This window comes from Neophocaena asiaeorientalis, unplaced genomic scaffold (genome assembly GCF_003031525.2).
Source record: "Neophocaena asiaeorientalis asiaeorientalis breed wild unplaced genomic scaffold, Neophocaena_asiaeorientalis_V1.1 scaffold82, whole genome shotgun sequence".
In the NCBI taxonomy this organism is placed as follows: Eukaryota; Metazoa; Chordata; class Mammalia; order Artiodactyla; family Phocoenidae; genus Neophocaena; species Neophocaena asiaeorientalis.
In genome coordinates this window covers 2,012,061-2,032,585 of record NW_020173068.1, presented here as the reverse complement: position 1 = coordinate 2,032,585, position 20,525 = coordinate 2,012,061, and the positions used below count along the sequence as shown (strand labels likewise).

At 41.6% G+C, this 20,525-nt stretch overlaps 1 protein-coding gene across 1 annotated transcript in view; it reads left to right on the top strand.

Moving 5' to 3' along the window:
- The window catches only part of TGM6 (transglutaminase 6), a 36,281-nt gene extending 20,068 nt beyond the window's left edge, over nt 1-16,213 (top strand). The window contains 4 exon segments of the mRNA XM_024743042.1: nt 1,621-1,946; nt 14,214-14,377; nt 14,656-14,777; nt 15,931-16,213. Of these exon segments, the coding sequence (XP_024598810.1) occupies nt 1,621-1,946; nt 14,214-14,377; nt 14,656-14,777; nt 15,931-16,213 (895 nt within the window).
- The last annotated feature ends 4,312 nt before the right edge of the window (nt 16,214-20,525 follow it).

Below are 20,525 nucleotides of genomic sequence, written 5' to 3'. Positions count from 1 at the left end.
GGATTGCTTGTTATGGAATTATCATATATCTGAATAAAGCTGTTTTAAAAAATCAGGTGGCCAGAGAAGCCCTCCCTGAGAAACTGACTTTAGAAGTTTTGGCAGGCAAATGAAACATTTTCTTAGTAAAAATATATTATGAGTACATTATGGAATAGAATGAACAATTCACATACATTTTAATAATAAAACATGATATGTTAAAGAACCTTTAGGTCCACATGTGTCCCTTCAAGCCCAGGTCACACAGTAGAGAGGTACTTGGGAGAACGTTTGAGAAGCAGCACAACACAGGGTTCAAGGAGGGAATCAGAACTATCAGAGTTGGATCTTGGAAGGATCAGGGTGGAAAAAGGACTAGAGGGGGCATGCAGCCCACATCCTCAGGAAGGGAGGGGCATTCCTGAGCACTGTGCTTGGGGCCTAGCCTTTGCACCTCTTCTCCTCACTTCATAGATGGGAAACTGAGACTTGGAGGGACAAGGTAATGATAATAGTAAGAAAAAGTCCACAGTGACCTGGTGGCAAATTGATCTGATGTTGAGACATTTTGTACAATGGTATGAGGGGAAAAGAATGATGGGAGAAGGGGGAAGATTCCAGAGATCAATGAGGATGCTTGGCAGAACTTGCAGTCTCATCAGCTGTGAGTGGTAAAGATGAGGGGAGAGTCAAGGACACATCCAGTTTCCAGTTTGTATATTGGGTGAATGGTGGAGCTGTTTGCTGAAATGGGGAATGCTGCCAGGCAGAAGATGGCATGTCTGGTTGGGTTGGAGGCACCTGTGGAATATCCTGGGGGTGAGGTGGGGGCTGTCAGGTTGTGTGTTGATCTGGAGATCAAAAAAGAGAGAGAGAAGTCTGTGCTAGCAACAGGGTAAGTGGATGATCAGGGTTCCTAAACTCACATGTCTTCAGGAGCTTGCAGATGGCAAGCCATGGGTGCAGCAGGCCAGTGGGAGAATTACAGGTGGAGACCATGGCGAACAAGCAAGTATACTCCCTTCCAGAGAGAGCACCCCTTACTCAGCTCTAGACCATAACTGCCATGTAGAGAGTGGGAAGGGAGCATGATTAAGAACATGGAAGTTGGAGCCAGACTGCCTGGGTTCAAATTCCAGCTCCCTTACAAGTTGCTTTACTTCTCTGTGCCTTAGGTTCCTTATCTGTAAAATAGGGATGATAATATAGTACCTTCCTCCTAGGAAAAAAAAAAAAAATATATATATATATATATATATATGTGTGTGTGTGTGTGTGTATATACATATGTGTGTATGGCATATAGCAAGTCTACAAAAGTGTCAGCTATCATTATCATATGAGACTTCAGATCCAGCTGTTAGAGGGGCTAAACATCTATAATGTTATGTGAAATTTACTAACCTGAAGTTGTTGGCAACTGATTAAAATTTTATTTAAATAGTCCAGAATCAAACACAATACATATGGATGAGGTCTGCATATGGCTCTTGAGCTTCCAATTTGAGACCTCCGACAGCCATGGTAAGTTAAAGTGGGGATCGAGTGGTGGTTTTATCTAGAGAAAAGGGAAAATGAGAAGAGCTGGCCCTGGGACAGGTGGCAGAGGAGAGAATACCTGCCTCATGATGTCCGATGCCCTGCAGGATCCCAGAAGGAGAGACAGATGTACAGCAAGACCATGAAGAAGCTGTTAAGAGTGGAAGCCTCTGGAAGGAGGGCCCAGGTCCACAGTGTGGTCAGCCATGATCTCTGGCATGATGACCTCCTGGAGCCTGCCAATAAGCCCAGCATCACTGGAAAGTTCAAGGTGCTGGAGCCGCCCGTGCTGGGCCATGACCTGAGACTGGTCCTTTGCTTGGCTAACCTCACATCCTGGGTCCAGTGGGTCCAAGTCACCATACTTTACACCCACAAGACGGTGGCAGAGATCCTGCATGAATCCCATGCAGTGAAGCTGGGGCTAGAAGAAGATAAGAACGCCACAGCTGGGTGGGACCTGGTTGGCCCAGCTCCTTTTCCAGGAGGGTTGGGGTTGGGGGCAGACTTCCCGGCATCCTACATTCATTCCCAGGAAAGAAAGGGATATTTCTGAGCATTTGCAGATGAGAAAACTGAGGTTCAGAGGGGCTGAATAATGAAGATAGTAATAAAAGTACACAATCATCTAGTGGCAAACATATAATGCTCAGGTGATCCCACTTAGTATGAATATTCACACACTGAATAAATACCTGCTGGGAGCATTTCATAGTATGTGGAATATGCCCTGTGTTACCTTTCTAAAATCCAACAAATTTCAGAGCTCATCTGGCTCCAGGTGTTTGGTGTGAGAGGAATGGACCAGTAAGAGATGTTTATTAAGTGCCTACATGTGCCAGACCCTGTCCCAAGAATTCTGCAGGCATCAGCTACAACCCACAACCACCCTCAGTCCTCTCCCCTCCCCTTTCCTCCCATATTCTTCCTCTGTCCCTGTCTTTCTCTCTCCCCTACCCCACCAGCACATACATTCTGAAGGATTTGATTAAATAAAGACATTTCTCCTCTGAACCAGTTTCAGCTAAGTGAAACCTTGTGTGTTTTGACAGGATGTGAAAATATGTGAAGGAGGTGTCACATATTTTTTGCTTTTCTGTCACTTATTTTTCACACAGTCTAAATCACAAAATAACACTTCACAAGGAAATGTTAATTAACATACACTTTCTCCTGGTTTTTTTCATATTAAAAGTAATACAGCTACATAGGGGAAAGCAGGAGCAAGATGGCAGAGTAGATGGACGTGCGCTCATTCCTTCTTATGAAAGCACGTGAATCACAACTAACTGCTGAACAATCATAGACAGGAAGACACTGAAACTCACCAAAAGACATACCCCACATCCAAAGACAAAGGAGAAGCCACAGTGAGGCAGTAGGAGGGGAGCAATCACAATAAAATCAAATCCCGTAACTGCTGGGTGGGTGACACACAAGCTGGAGAACACTTATACCACAGAAGTCCACTCACTGAAGTGAAGGTTCTGAGCCCAACATGAGGCTTTCCAACCTGAGGGTCCGGCAACGGGAGGAGGAAATCCTAGAGAATCAGACTGTGAGGGCTAGCGAGATTTGATTGCAGGATTTTGACAGGACTAGGGGAAACAGAGACTCCACTCTTGGAGGGCACACACAAAGAAGTGGTCGCATCGGGACGCAGGGAAAGGAGCAGTGACCCCATATGAGACTGAACCAGACGTACCTGCTAGTGTTAGAGGGTCTCCTGCAGAGGCAGGGGATGGCTGTGGCTCACTGTGAGGACAAGGACACTGGCAGAAGAACATCTGGGAAGTACTCCTTGGAGTAAGCCCTCCCAGAGTCTGCCATCAGCCCCACCAAAGAGCCAGGTAGTCTCCTGTGTTGGGTTGCCTCCGGCCAAACAACCAACAGGGAAGGAGCCTAGCCCCACCCATCAGCAGACAAGTGGATTAAGGTTTTCCTGAGTTCTGCCCACAAGAGCAACACCCAGCTCTATCCACCACCAGTCCCTCCCATCAGGAAACTTGCACAAGCCTCTTAGATAGCCTCATCCACCAGAGGGCAGACAGCAGAAGCAAGAAGAACTACAATCCTGCAGCCTGTGAGGAAAAAACCACATTCACAGAAACATAGACAAGATGAAAAGACAGAGGGCTATGTACCAGATGAAGGAAGAAGATAAAACCCCAGAAAAACAACTCAGTGAGGTAGAGATAGGCAACCTTCCAGAAAAAGAATTCAGAATAATGGTAGTGAAGATGATCCAGGACCTTGGAAAAAGAATGGAGGCAAAGATCGAGAAGATGCAAGAAGAATTTAACAAAGACCTAGAAGAATTAAATAACAAATACCTAGAATAATTAAAGGACAAACAAACAGAGATGAATGATACAATAACTGAAATGAAAAATACACTAGAAGGAAACAATAGCAGAATAACTGAGGCAGAAGAACGGATAAGTGACCTGGAAGACAGACTGGTGGAGTACACTGCAATGGAGCAGAATAAAGAAAAAAGAATGAAAACAAATGAAGACAGCCTAAGAGACCTCTGAGGCAACATTAAATGCAAAAACATTTGCATTATAGGGGTCCCAGAAGGAGAAGGGAGAGAAAGGACCCAAAAAGATATTTGGAGAGATTATAGTCAAACACTTCCCTAACATGAGAAAGGAAATAGCCACTCAAGTCCAGGAAGCACAAAGAGTAACAGGCAGGAAAAACCCAGGAGAAACATGTCAAGACACATAGTAATCAAATTCGCAAAAATTAAAGACAAAGAAAAATTGTTGAAAACAAGGGAAAAATGACAAGTAGCATACAAGGGAACTCCCATGAGATGAACAGCTGATTCCTCACCAGAAACTCTATAAGCCAGAAGGGAGTGACATGATATATTTAAAGTGATGAAAGGGAAGAACCTACAACCAAGATTACTGTCCCCAACAAGGATCTCATTCAGATTCGACAGAGAAATCAAAATCTTTACAGACAATCAAAAGCTAAGAGAATTCAGCACCACCAAACCAGCTCTACAACAAACGCTAAAGGAACTTCTCCAAGTGAGAAACACAAGAGAAGAAAAAGACCTACAAAAACAAACCCATAACAATTAAGAAAATGGTCATAGGAACATACATATCAATAATTACCTTAAATGTGAATGGATTAAATGCTCCAAGTAAAAGACACAGGCTCGCTGAATGGTTACAAAAATAAGACCCATATATACGCTGTCTACAAGAGACCCACTTCAGACCTAGGGACATATACAGACTGTAAGTGAGGGGATGGAAAAAGATATTCCATGCAAATGAAATCAAAAGAAAGCTGGAGTAACAATACCCATACCAGATAAAATAGACTTTAAAATAAAGAATGTGACAAGAGGCAAGGAAGGACACTACATAATGATCAAGGGATCAATCCAAGAAGAAGATATAACAATTATAAATATATATGCACCCAACATAGGGACACCTCAATACATAAGGCAACTGGTAACAGCTATAAAAGAGGAAATCGACAGTTATACAATAATAATGGGGGACTTTTAACACTTCACTTACACCAATGGACAGATCACACAAACAGAAAATAAGGAAACACAAGCTTTAAATGATACAATAGAGCACATAGATTTAGTTGGTATTTAAAGGACATTCCATCCAAAAACAGCAGATTACACTTACTTCTGAAGTGCGCACAGAACATTCTCCAGGATAGATCACACCTTGGGTGACAAATCAAGCCTCAGTAAATTTAAGAAAATTGAAATCATATCAAGCATCTTTTCTGACCACAACGCTATGAGATGAGAAATCAGTTACAGGGGAAAAAAGTAAAAAACACAAACACATGGAGGCTAAACAGTACGTTACTAAATAACCAAGAGATCACTGAAGAAATCAAAAAATACCTAGAGACAAATGACAATGAAAACACGACGATCCAAAACCTATGGAATGCAGCAAAAGCAGTTCTAGGAGGGAAGTTTATAGCTATACGAGCCTACCTCAAGAAACAAGAAAAACCTCAAATAAACAATCTAACCTTACACCTAAGGGAACTAGAGAAAGAAGAACAAACAAAACCCAAAGTTAGTAGAAGGAAAGAAATCATAAAGATTAAAGCAGAAATAGATGAAATAGAAACAAAGGAAACAAAAGCAAACATCAATAAAACTAAAAGTTGGTTCTTTGAGAAGATAAACAAAATTGATAAACCATTAGCCATGATGAAACAAACAGATGGAGAGATATACCATGTTCTTGGATTGTAAGAATTAATATTGTGAAAAGGACTATACTACCTAAAGCAATCTACAGATTCAAGGCAATCCCTATCAAATTACCAATGGCACTTTTTACAGAACTAAAACAAAAAATCTTAAAATTTCTATGGAGACACAAAAGACCCCGCATTGCCAAAGCAGTCTTGAGGGAAAAATACGGAGCTGGAGGAATCAGATTCCCGGACTTCAGACTATGCTTCAAAGCTACAGTAATCAAGACGATATTGTACTGGCACAAAAACAGAAATATAGATAAATGGAACAGGATAGAAACCCCAGAGATAAACCCACACACCTATGGTCAACTAATCTGTGACAAAGGAGGCAAGGAAGTACAATGGAGAAAAGACAGTCTCTTCAATAGTGGTGCTGGGAAAACTGGACAGCTACATGTAAAAGAATGAAATTAGAACACTCCCTAACACGATATGCAAAAATAAACTCAAAAGTGATCAGAGACCTAATATAAGACTGGATGCTATAAATCCTTAGAGGAAAACACAGGAAGAACACTCTTTGACATAAATCACAGCAAGATCTTTTTTGATCCCCCTCCTAGGGTAATGGAAATAAAAACAAAAATAAACAAATGGGACCTAATGAAACTTAAAAGCTTTTACAAAGCAACAGAAACTACAAACAAGACGAAAAGACAACTCTCAGAATGGGAGAAAATATTTGCAAACGAATCAATGGACAAAGGACTAATCTCCAAAATATATAAACAGCTCATACAGCTGAATATTAAAAAAACAAACAACCCAATCCAAATATGGTCTGAAGACCTAAATAGACATTTCTCCAAAGAAGACATACAGATGGCCACGAAGCACACGAAAAGCTGCTCAACATCACTAATTATTAGAGAAATGCAAATCAAAACTATAATGATTATCACCTCACACTAGTTAGAATGGGCATCATCAGATAATCTACAAACAACAAATGCTGGAGATGGTGTAGAGAAAAGGCAATCCTCTTGCACTGTTGGTGGGAATGTAAATTGATGCAGCCACTATGGAGAACTGTATGGAGGTTCTTTAAAAAACTAAAAATAGAATTACCATATGACCCAGCAATCCCACTACTGGGCATATACCCAGATGAAACCATAATTCAAAAAGACACATGCACCCCAATGTCCATTTGCAGCACTATTTACAATAGCCAGGTCATGGAAGCAATTTAAATCCCCATCAACCACCGATTGGATAATGAAGATGTGGTACATATATACAATGGAATATTATCCATAAAAAGGAACGAAATTGGGTCATTTGTAGAGACGTGGATGGATCTAGAGACTGTCACACAAAGTGAAGTCAGAAAGAGAAAAACAAATATTGTATATTAACCCATATATGTGGAACCGAGAAAAAGGGTACAGATGAACCAGTTTGCAGGGCAGAAATAGAGACACAGATGTAGAGAACAAATGTATGGACGCCAAGTGGGGAAAGTGACGGGGGTGTGGGGTGTGGTGTGATGAATTGCGAGATTGGGACTGACATATATACACTAATATGTATAAAATGGACAACTAATAAGAACCTGTTGTATAAAAAAATAAAATTCAAATATTCAAAAAAAAGTAATACATATTCATTAAAGATTTGGAGAGTAGAAGGGAAAGATCACCTATGATCCTGCCACCCACCTACAAATTGTTAACGTTTTCCTTCCAAATTTTTAATGCCTGTTGCTTTTTGAAAAACAGTTCTGGAGCTTCCCTGGTGGTCCAGTGACTAAGACTCTGTGCTCCCAATGCAGGGGGCCCGGGTTTGAGCCCTGGTCAGGGAACTAGATCCCACATGCCACAACCAAGAGTTCGCATGCTGCAACTAAAGATCCCACATGTCACAATTAAAGATCCTGCACATGGCAACAAAGATCCCATGTGTCGCAACTAAGATCCAGTGCAGCAAAATAAATAATTATTTTTGGTTCCAAAATAGGGTCTTTATATTTTTATTAAAATAAAAAAGATATTACAGAATATAAGTCCAGTAAATTTTCCTTTTTTTAATTAAAAAAGGAAAATTAAACAAAAGAATCTGTTAAAATGTTTGGTTCTATGTATGGTCACCAAAATCTATAATCAATTTGCTTTCAGTCAAATATACACACAGATAGAGACATAGACACAGTAAATACACACACACACATACACATTCTAATTAATGTTTAAGATATTAGGAACATCAAAATATATTTGTGTATGCTTCTCAAACTGGGCTTCCTATCATCTTGGATATATGGTGCTGTATCATTCTATGTTATATAAATTAATGCACTATTTATATTAACACAAAGTTATTATGGAATAGAATGCAAAATTTGCACACATTTTCTAGCACTCAGAAATTATCAAACAAATATTAAGGAGTTGATTAATCAATGAATTAGTGATTTGCGTTTCTCTAATGATTAATGATGTTGAGCATTCTTTCATGTGTTTGTTGGCAGTTTGTAAAAGCCTGCCAAAAAAAGAAAAAAGAAAAACAGTTCTAATGATATCACAAACACTCATTAGTGCCCTGCTCCTTTCATATTACATTGTAATTTAAATATTTTTATAAGCTCTTCATTCACATCATTTGAATGGATGTATAATCTGTAAACAAATATATGGTGATTTATTTCATCTTTTCCCTTCTTTTGGGTAGTTATCAGTTATTGCTATTTCTAAAAAGCACTAAAGTAAACATCTTGGTGAAAAAAATTCCCTTTTTTTGATCTAGATTTTGGACTGTTTTGTTAGAATACATTCACAAAAATGGAATTACTAAGACAAATTTTATAGCTATTAAATATAAATAATTTATTAAAATTTATAATTTTTTAAATTAATAGGCTTTTTTTTAGTAGTTTTGGTTTCAGAAAAAATGAGCAAAAAGTCCAGAGGGTTCCCATATACCCCTCACCACCTCCCATATTTCCCTATTATTAGCATCTTGAATTAGTGTGGTACATTTGTTACAGTTGACAAGCTAATACTGGTACATGTTATTCTTAACTAAAGTCCATAGTCTACATTAGAGTTCACTCTGTATTGTACATTCTGTGGGTTTTGACAAATGTATGACATGTATCCATCATTAGAGTATCATACAGAATAGTTTCACTGCCCTAAAATTCCCTGTTCTTCACCTATTCACTTCTCCCTCCCTCATCTCAAACCCCTAGCAACCACTGATCCTTTTACTGTCGCCAAAGTTTTGCCTTTCCCTAAATATCATAGAGTTGAAATCATACAGTGTGTAGCCTTTTCAGATTGGTGTCTTTCACTTAGAAATAAGTACTTAAGATTCCTCATGATTTTTTCATAGCTTGATAGCTCATTTTTTGTTATCACTGAATAGTATTCCTTTATATGGATATACCACAGTTGATTGATTCCTTCACCTACTGAAGAATACCTTAATTGCTTCCAAGTTTTGGCAATTATGAGTAAAGCTGGTATAAACATCCATGTACAGGTTTTTTTGTGAACACGTTTTCAATTTATATGGGTAAATACTAAGGAGCATGATTGCTAATGGTGTGCTAAGAATATGTTTAGTTTTCTAAGAAACTGCCAAAGTATCCCAAAATGGCTGTAACACTTTGCATTCCCACCATCAATGAATGAGAGTTCCTGTTGCTCCACATCCTCTCCAACATTTTGTGATGTCAGTGTTTTGGATTCTTGTAATTCTAATAGGTATGTGGTTGTATCTCGTTTTAATTTGAAATTTCATAATGATGTATGATGTGAGCATCTTTTCATATGCATCTGTACATCTTCTTGGTGAGGTGTCTGTATAGATCTTTTGCCCATTTTTTAATCATGTTGTTCATTTTCTTATTGTTGAATTTTAAGAGTTCTTTGTATATTTTGTATAATTGTCTTTTATCAGATGTGTCTTTTGCAAATATTTTCTCCCAGTTTTTGGCTCACCTGCTCATTCTCTTGACAGTTCTTTCACAGAGCAGAAGTTTTTAATTTTAATAAAGTGCAATTTATCAATTTTTTATTTCACGGATCAATACCTTTGGTATTATACCTAAAAGTTCAGTCATCATCATACCCAATATTATCTAGGTTTTCTCCTATGTTATTGTCTAGATGTTTTATAGTTTCACACTTTACATTTAGGCTTATGATCCATTTTAATTTCATTTTTGTAAAGGGTATAACATATGTGTCTAGAATCTTTTTTTTAGTGTGGATGTCCAGTTGTTCCAGCACCACTTATTAAAAGGACAATCTTTTCTCCATTGCTCCTTTATCAAAGATCAGTTGACTATATTTGTGTGGATCTACTTCTGGGCTCTATTTTGTTCCACTGATTTGTCTATTCTTTCTTCAATACCACACTCTTGATTACTGTAGTTTTATAGTAAGTCAAAGTCAGGGAGTGTTAATCCTCTGATGTCCTTTTCCTTTAATATTGTGTTGGCTCTTCTGGGTCTTTTGCCTCTTTTCATAAATCAGTTTAGAATCAATTTGTTGATATCCATTAAATAACTTTCTGGGATTTTGATGGAATTGCCTTGACTATAGATCAAGTTGGGAAGAACTGACATCTTGACAATATCAAGTCTTCCTATCCATGAACATGGAATATCTCTGCATTAATTTAGTTAGTTTTTTATTTCTTTCATCAGAGTTTTTTATAGTTTTTCTCATGTATATACATATCTTCTACATATTTTGTTAGATTAATGCCTGCGTTGTTCACTGTGGGGATGCTAATATAAATGGTATTTTAAATTTCAAATTCCACTTGAATTTTAGTGCTGGTATATTTTAAAAAGTGATTGAATTTTGTAAATTAACTTTATATCCTGTGACCTTGCTATAATTAGTAATTAGTATGATTACTTCCAGGAGTTTTTTATTATTGATTCTTTCAGATTTTCTACATAGATAATCATGTCATCTGTGAACAAAGACAGTTTTATTTCTTCCTTCCAAATATGTATACCTTTTATTTCCTTTTTTGCCTTTTTGCCTTAGCTGGGACTTCCAGTCCAGTGTTGAAAAGGAGTGGTGAGAGAGACATCCTTGCCTTTTTTCTGTTCTTAGTGGGAAAGCTTTGAGTTTCTCACTGTTAAGTATGTTGTTAGCTATCAGTTTTTTGTAGATGTTCTTTGTCAAGTTGAGGAAATTCCTCAGCTATTCCTAGTTTGCTGAGAATTTTAATCATGAATAGGTATTGGATTTTGTCAAATGCTTTTTCTGCATCTACTGATATGGTCATGTGACTTTTCTTCTTTAGTTTATTGATGTAATGGGTTACATTAATTGATTTTTGAATTTTGAGGTAACCTCGTATACCTGAATAAATCCCACTTGATCGAGGTATAGAATTCTTTTTATATATTGTTGGATTAAATTTGCTAATATTTTGTTGAAGATTTTTGCATCAATGTTCATGAGTGATATCAGTATGTAATTTCCTTTTCCTGTAATGTCTTTGTCTGGTTTTGGTATTAGTTATGCTGCCCTCATGAAATGGTTTAGGAAGTATTCCCTCTACTTCCGTCTTCTGGAAGAGACTGTAGAGAATTGATGTCATTTCTTCCTTGAATGCTTGGTAGAATTCACCACTGAACTCATCTGGGCACAGTGTTTTCTGTTTTGAAAGGTTATTCACTATTGATTCTTTGATTTACTATTGATTTCTTTAATAGATATAGACCTGTTCTGATTGTGTGTTTCTTCTTCTGTGACTTTTAGCAGATTCTGTCTTCAAGGAATTGGTACATTTCATCTAGGTTATAAAATTTGTGAACATAAGATTGTTCAAAATATTCCTTTATTATCCTTTTAATGTCCATGGGATCTATAGTGGTGTCCCTCTTTCATTTCTGATATTAGTAATTTGTGTCTTCTCTCTTTTTTTCTTATTTAGCCTGGCTGGAGGCTTATCAGTTTTATTGATCTTGAAAAAAAAAACCAGCTTTTGGTTTTGGTGACTTTCTCTTTAGATTTCTTGTTTTCAATTTTATTGATTTCTCATCTAGCTTTTTTCTAAATTTTATTTCTCTTCTTTTGCTTACTTTGGATTTAATTTGTTCTTTTTCTAGTTTCTTAAGATGGAAATTTAATATTTGTTGCTTTTAGATCTTTCTTCTTTTCTAATATATGCATTCAGTGCTATAAATTTCTACCTAAGCACTGCTTTGCTGCATCCCACAAATTTTAAGTTATATTTTCATTTAATTCAAAATATTTTTAAATTTCTTTCAAGATATCTTCTTTAGCCTAAGTGTTATTTACAAGTGTGTGGTTTAATCTCCAAATATTTTGGAGTCTTCAAGTTATCTTTCTGTTACTGATATCTAGATTAATTCTCTTGTGGTCTGAGAGCATACATTGTATAATTTTTATTCTTTTAAATTTGTTAATTCATGGTCCAGAATGCAGTCTTTCTTGGGAAATATTCCATATGAGCTTGAGAAGAATGTGTATTCTGCTCTTGTTGGATGAAGTAGTCTATAGTTATCAGTTATACCTAGTGGTTGATGGTGCTGTTGAGAACATTAATTCTAAGAAAAGGGTCTCCGTTTTTATTAGATTGTTGGTGGAGTCCATGACCTACAGAACTGCAAGGAGCTCTGTTCTGAATATTGTAAGGAGTAGTCTTTCTCCTCCCTTCTCCCGTGGTCTGAACTAATGTCCAAAGCTCTGTCCATGTGCATAATTGGGAGCATCTGGTGGTTCTTCACTCTGGACCCTTAAAATTTGCACTTCTAATAAGTTCCCAGGAGATGCTGATGCTACTGGTCCCAGGACCACACTTTGAGAACCACTCATCTCCCACCATGCAAGGAGTAAATGATATAACATATATAAAATATTTGGCATAATTCCTACCACTAATGAACATTAAATTTATGGTAGTGATTGTCAGTATTGTTGGTATTATTATAAGCTGGGGATAATAATACTTGCTCATGGGATTGTTGTAAGGATTAAATGAGTTAATCCATGAATGTGCTTCCAAGTGCCCCAGACACTTTAATCCCTCAGTAAAAGTCAGCTTTTAAAATGATTATTACTAGTACTGTAGTAAGGGTTCTCCTAGTAATGGCCTGCTGGACTAAGGGGACCCATAAAAACATGGTAGAACTTTGACACATGGATCAGCTATGGGCATTCAAGAAGCATCGACTATATGCAAAGCTCTTGGGGAACAGAGAATTTGAATCCTTTAAGGATCTCTCCCACAGATGCCTTTGGAGGCAGGAAGGAAACAGAAATAAAGGAAGCAGTAGCGATAAGGCAGTAGGGGATGGTAGAGCCTGGGCAAACTGGAAAGGACATGTTGTACCTAAAAGAAAAAAATGTATAGTGGTCAAATATATATATGTGACTAACAGTCACCTATGGCCTGTGGTGACCCATGCTCAAAAGAAGAGACTGCACGGGACTTCCCTGGTGGTGCAGTGGTTAAGAATCTGCCTGCCAATGCAAGGGACATGGGTTTGAGCTCTGGTCCAAGAAGATCCCACATGCTGCGGAGCAACTAAGCCCATGTGCCACAACTACTGAAGCCCACGCGTTCTAAGGCCCCCATGCTGCAACTATTGAAGCCCACACACCTAGAGCCCGTGCTCTGGAACAAGAGAAGCCACCGCAGTGAGAAGCTTGCGCACCACAATGAAGAGTAGCCCCCGCTTGTCACAACTAGAGAAAGCTCGCATGCAGCAACAAAGACCCAACGCAGCCAAAAATAAAAATGTATATACAAGTAAATAAATTAATTAATTTTTTTTAAAAAAAGAAGGGACTGCATAGGCAGGTTGTTTGTGGCTGATGAGAGAGAGATGGAAATGGCCAGAACCACAGGAGCTCAGTAGGCAAAGGGTACAAGATGATTGGGTAAGGGCATCAGTGAAGCCTTTCCACAGTTGGTGAGCCTGACTGGAACTGCGCCTTAATGGGGAGAGAGGATTTGGAGAAGCTGTGAGGAAGTTGGCCTCCTCACTGAGTTGGAAGCTTGAGGTAGGCCTTTGGCCTCCCTCTTCTCTGCACTAGCACATAGTAGGTGCTCATTAAGCAGTGAGTGAATTCCTGATGGGATAAATTGTTGATGGAGTGAGAGATTTCCTTTTGGAATGATTGGGGGGATTCTAAACACATCTCCAGGAGCTCTTAGAGAGACAGTCTGCTGTCATCGTAGCTGACTGGCCTGAATTTGAATCCGACCTTATCTTGGAGCCTTGATTTACTTGCTATGTGACACTGGACAAGAAATTACCTTCTCTGAGCCTTAGCTTTCTTAATCTGTGAACTGATGATAGTAATTACTATCTCAGATTGGTTGCAAGGATCATAGAGGGTATAACTATGAATTTAGCCTTCCCTTCCTTTTCTAGGTTCTTTGAAAAAGAACATCAGAATCCCAGTTCCCACCTCTGCTTTCCCTTCCAGAGAAAAAGATCCCAATTGCAATATCTTACTCTCAATATAAGGAAGACCTGACAGAGGACAAGAAGATCCTTTTGGCTGCCGTGTACCTTGTCACCAAGGGAGAGAAGCTCCTGGTGGAGAAGGACATTACTCTGGAGGACTTCATCACTATTAAGGTGACTCCTGTAAGCTGTTCCTGGCAGCCCTCCATCAGAGCTGGGGGAGGGCATCAGAGGCTGGGGGTTTGTGCTTTTAGCTCTGGCTTCAGCTCTCAAAGGTTGGAATAAGTGGTGTGGATGCAGGAGTATGGATATAATGATAGATCTCAGTAATGGGGTAGGTGGAAGCAAGGGGTAGACAAGTTTAACTCCCCATCCTCTGACCCAGCCAAGATCATGGGTTTCCTGGGAGGATGGGGAGGATGGGGGGTGACTTATGGGTACTGCCCCTCCAGGTGCTTGGCCCAGCCGCGGTGGGGGTGGAAGTGATGGTGGTCAACCCCCTCTCGGAGAGAGTGCAGGACTGTATGCTGATGGTGGAGGGCAGTGGCCTTCTCCAGGGACAGCTCAGCATCGAGTAAGTGTCAGCCTGGGGTGGGAGGGCTGCTTATAGCCCTTCCTTATAAAATGGGCCATAAAGACACTGCCAGCAGGGGGAGGAGGGAGAGATTCTGGATCCCCAGGAACCAGCCCACTGCCTAGACACATCAGCCTTTCTTCATTTATTCATTTCTTTATTTAATAATTAACTTATTTGGTCACTCATTCACATTCATATTTTCTTTCATTTATCCATTTACTTATTCATTCACTCACTCTTATTCATTTACTCTCTCCTTCACTCATTCATTCACACTTTTTTCATGTTTTCACTCATTCATTCATGTATTTACTCAGCTCAGTTTTGACTGGTTCATTCATCCACTCATTTTCTTTAATTTGCTCACTCATTTACCTATTCATTCATGTATGCATTCATTCACATATATTCTATTTATCAGTGTACTCATTTATTTACTTATTCTCAATCATTCACTCATTCATTCATTCATTCACTCACTCACACTCATATGGTCCTTCATCATATTGGCCTGTGCTCTGACCCACCTGTCAACTGTTGGGAACACCAAGATGAACAGATGCGGTTCTACCTGAAGAAGGACTCTCAGCAATATATGGCTCTTCAAATGAAGACAGTGTGATTTGTACAAAGGGATGGACCCTCAAGGTCCAAGAACTCAGAGATAGCCCTTGAGTTGGGATTGGGTGGGACCAGGAGAAAGCCCCAATGGAGCTGGTATTTAAGCTGGGGCTTAAGTGATGAATTGAGGAGATTTTCAGGGATCAAGAAGGATGGAGAACTTCCCAGTCAGAGGTCTCCATGGCTGGTATAGCCATGGAAGGTCTCCTGGAAGAAGAAAAACTTAATCTGGGCCTCAGATGTAATTGGAATGGGAAGGGGACTCTAGGTAGGAGGAACAGACCAGACAAAAGCCCAGAGGAGGGGAAGTGTAAGGTATGTTCAGGGCACAGGGAGGAGACTAGCCTGACTGGTTAAAAGAAGCAAGAAGTGGTAGAAGGGATAACTAAGCTGAAAGCATATTGAAAGGCTTGAATGTCAAGCCACAAGGTGTGACCTTGATCCTAAGTGCTCTGGAGAGCTGTGGACTGGCAGACCAGGTTCAGGAAGGAGACAGAGCTGAAGGTCTGCCTTTCTCCCATCTCCCCAGTGTGCCCAGCCTGCAGCCCCAAGAGAGGGCCTCAGTCCAATTCAACATCATCCCCTCCAAGAGTGGCCCACGGCAGCTGCAGGTGGACCTTGTCAGCTCCCACTTCCCGGACATCAAGGTCTTTGTGATCATCTACGTGGCCACAGCCAAATTATGGGCCATGGGGGGCCAAGAGTGGAGGAGATGTCCCCTGTTCTCCTCCTGTCCACCTCTCTGTCCTTCCCATATGGGAGCCAGGAGGTCTGGGTTCCAGTCCTGCTTCAGCTTCTGCCCTACTCTGTGAACTTGGGCAAGTCCTTCCCCTCCTGGGCCTCAGTGTCCCTATATGTAAAATGAGGTGTTAGACTCAGTAACCCTTAAACTTTTGGACAATGATGGATGATATAAGGAGCCACTACCACCTTCATCTCATCACCCACATTGCTGATGGACTAATGGACTGAGAGTCACAGTAACCTTGGCCCACTCAGCTGTGCCACCTCCTGCCAGCCAGTTCACCATCACCCTGGCTGACCCCTGCACTCTCCTTGCTTGTCTCTCAACTCTTCAATGCTCTGACCACAGCAAGATCAAGAATATTCTCCAAGCTCTGACAGAGAACCCAAAAGTTTTGGCACTGACACCTAAATATCCCTCAACACTCCTGTCTTCACAGAGGGGACAGTCTAGTCTATGGCCACGGGGTAAGCTAGAGACAGAGCTGGGGCCCTTGTGCATGCCATTTACACCAGCAAAGTTTTACCCCAAAGTCATGTTCCTGAAAAGCATTGGGTTTAAAGTGATGGGAGAATTTCCCTCAATGAAGACACAGGCCCAGCAACTGGAGGTGGGGAGGGGGAACGTGTGGGGAAGGGAGTGGTTACTGCTACCTGAAAGAAGCTGAAGAAAGAGGAAGGGCCATCAAGCCCAGCTGAGTTTGGGGATAGAGCCCCAAATCTGATCTAGCTATGGTCATCAGGGATCTCGTACAACCAACCCAGCTACACCCAATGTTCATTTACTTCTTTGGAACCAGAACAGTGTTGCCTTTGAAAAACATCCCCAGCAGCTTACCCTACACACAATCACTCTCTTAGCATCAAAGCAGAACAGAGACTACTAGGATGAAGACCAGAGTGGAGACCATCAGGCCCTGAAGATAACTGCATCAGACATAGAAATCAGCTCCGAAATGCTCTAGATAGCCAAGGAATTATAACTAAGCATGCAATTTAAATAAACTGAACTACAACAAAACAGGCACATCTGCAGTGAGACGTCTCCTGGTCATGACTCAGGTGAGAACTATTCATGAAGGGGGTCAGGCAAACACACAGACTTTTGCATGACCTTTGTGACCTAAGCCTTAATGAAGACATTTCTGATGATTCCACACAGCATGGGGACAGCTTGGAGAATCCAGATGAGTGGATGCATTTAATGAGTCAGGCCCTCAGCTCCAGGACTCCTCTCCAAACCATCCAAAGGTTTTGGTTGCTGATCCTGTATAAAAAGGGCAGCTGGAGGTTCAGAGCAGGCAGCCATTTCCTCAAATTTGAGCAACAGGAAGGGGCCTTGGGGCCTTGGGGGCTGAAGTCAACAGGAGGCCATCTCCCACTCTTAGTACAAAGGACACACCTGTCAGGAGGGAGACCGAGATGGTCTCCCCTTGGGGGTACCCCAGACACCTCACTCACCCCACAAACACCAACTGCCCATCTTCCTTAAGCTCGGCTGTCATAGGCTGAGTTTCCAAGGAAGCTGAGTCTGAGATGGAGCTTAGGGTGCAGGGTGTTGATTGAGGGATGACATTGGGATCAACCCCCATGGAAGGGAGGGGGAGGAAGAAGGAGGAAGGAACCAGAGGAGAAATCGGCCCATGATTCAGGCCCAGTGAAGCCTGGGCACACCCCACGGGCAGCTCTGAAGCTAGTATGGCCTGTCAGAGTGTGTGTATTTGAATAAGGGAAAGTAGCTGAAGGTGATGGGGTCACCTGCTGGGTAGCTGCATCTCCAGCTCAGCCCCTTTGCCCTCGCACCTCTCAGCTGGGCCGAGGTAGCAATTCACTGGGACCAAACTGGCCTCACAGGTCCTTCTAGCTCCAGCTGAAAGCAGAAGCCACTGCAGCAGCCAGTGAGAATACCCTGGTCAGGACTGGGATAGGTGGGGATGTTGAGAGAAGATAGCCCAAGGGGGACTGTGGATGGAAATGCTTCTTTTGAAGCTGCAAAGAAAAATGTGCAGGTAGGGATTACCTGTCAGTTGATAGGGCAACACCTTGACAGTGCCCTTCATGGAGGAAGGCAGAACACATAGTTTAAGACTGCAAAACCTTAGAGTCAGCTGGCCATGGGGACCTAGAACGACACCAGCAACCTGAGACTCAGGCCTCCCCCTGCTTCCTTTAAGTCCCCTTGGTCTCTTAAATGCTGCCTTCAGGGAAGCTCTTGACACTGAGTTAGGTCATAATCTGGCTTTCATGCCAGAGAAGCCTTTAGAACAGCAGTTGGCTAGCTTTTACTGTCAAGGACCAGATAGTAAATATCTGGGGCTTTGCAGACCATATGGTCTCTGTTCCAACTACTCCACTCTGCTGTCATGGTGTATAAGCAGCCATAGACTAGGGGTAGACAAATGAGTGTGGATGTGTTGCAATAAAACTTTATTTACAAAAACAAGCAACAGGCCAGGTTTGGTCCACAGGTTGGGCTTTGCTGACCCTGCTGCAGAACATGTTGGTTCAGCTGCTTGCTCCAGGACTGAGTCCTGATGCCAGGCTATACCAAGCCTAGGATCAAGCCCAGACTTGAACTGAGGCCAAGCCCTGAGCAAACCCCACAAGGAAACTCAGATGAGGTTCCAGCTTGTGCTCATGACCTTAGATAGAGCCATCACTATCCATGACTGCCTAGACTTAGTCATGACCGTGATGCTAGAATGAGTCCTATACCTTAACCTCACACTAAGTCCTGGCTCCTACCACAGCTAACCCATGACTTGACTGGCCCTAGATCAAGCCCTGACCCAGCCCCAGACATTCCTGGCCCCAGACTGAGCTTCAATCTTGATATCTGATTGAGCCCTGAACCCTGGTCCCAAACAGAACTCTGGTACCGGACTGAGCTCTGACCCCACCCTGAGCCCTGATCCAGTCTCATTCCAAGTCCTGATCTCAATCAGACCCCAGCCAGATTGGGCTCTATGCCTTGGATTTCTCATCCAGATCTGAGTTTCTCAAATGGGGGCCCACACACCCCTCCAGGATATTTGATGTCACTGGGCAAACATGACCTGTCTTCTTGCACCAGGGATCTGAACTCACCTTCCTTTCCCTTTGAGGTACTTGGGCAGAAATACTTGAGAAGCATGGTGAACCACTGGATCCTCACATCTGTGTCATGCTGTGAGAGTCTGCACTCACAGCCCAGCTCTCCAGGAATAAATATAAATGCCTGGCAGCTGACCAGGGCCCTCTCTCCACCCCTATGCATTCACTTCTCTTACGCATTTGCCAAGAGTGGAAGGAGCTCTGCTAAGCACCTGATACCAGAGCAGGAGGTCATCTCCTGCTCTTAGTATAAAGCACACTCCTGTCAGCAGGGAGGCTCCATATGTCATCCAAGATGGTCTCCCCTTGTGGGAGCCCCAAACACCTCACTCTCCCTGCGAACACCAACTCCCTGTCTTCCTTAAGCTTGGCTGTTGCAGGCTGAGCTTCTCAGGAAGCTGAGTCTGAGATGGAGCTTAGGGTGCAGGGTATTGACTGAGGGGTGACCTTGGGATCAACCCCCAAGGAAGGAAGGGGAGGAAGAAGGAGGAAGGGGCCGGAGGAGAAGTCGGCCCATGATGCAGGCCCAGTGACAGCCTGGGTGCACACCCACGGGCAGCTCTGAAGCTAGAATGACCTGTTAGAGTTGTTCCAGGCTTAGCTGAGACGGCTGGGCCTTCCTATGCTTCCATCTGTCACCAATTCACCCCAGAAGGGGCGTGACTTTTGGCGACTCTACAGCCAAGGCCATCCCTGAAGTGGCCGACAGCTGAGGGTCATCTGCAGGCAGCACTTCTAGCAGTTGGAGCAACAAGCCTTTCACTGAAGGAAAGTCTGGACAGCACATCTGCATGTCCACCACACCTGCGATCTGTTCAACGCAAGGACAGAGCAGTCGGATTCCAAGTTCCCTGCACTCATGGGGATTACCTTCCAGGTGGTATACAGAGGTATTCAATACATTTTTAAAGGTATAAAAAGTAAAATGAGAAATACAAGTAAACAAGCAAATTCGTAAATAAATAAGTTAATTCAATTTAGTGAAACATGACAAAAAGAAAATAAAACGGAAGGCCACCTCTCCCCAAATGGTGGGGAGTTAGATTGTGGCATCAGAGAAAGACTTTCTGAGGAAGTGACGTTTAAGCTGAAATTTCAATAATGACAATAAAATAATGATTAAAAGCCAAATTAGTATGTTTCCTGGAGAGTTCCTTACATGCCAGAAACTGTTTCAAGGACTTTGCACATATTAATTTATTTAATGGTGGTAGAGCCCTGGGCAGTGTCCTAACCAGGTGATTTCTGCTATGACATAGTTGCTGTATGTTCCTGTTACCAGTCACT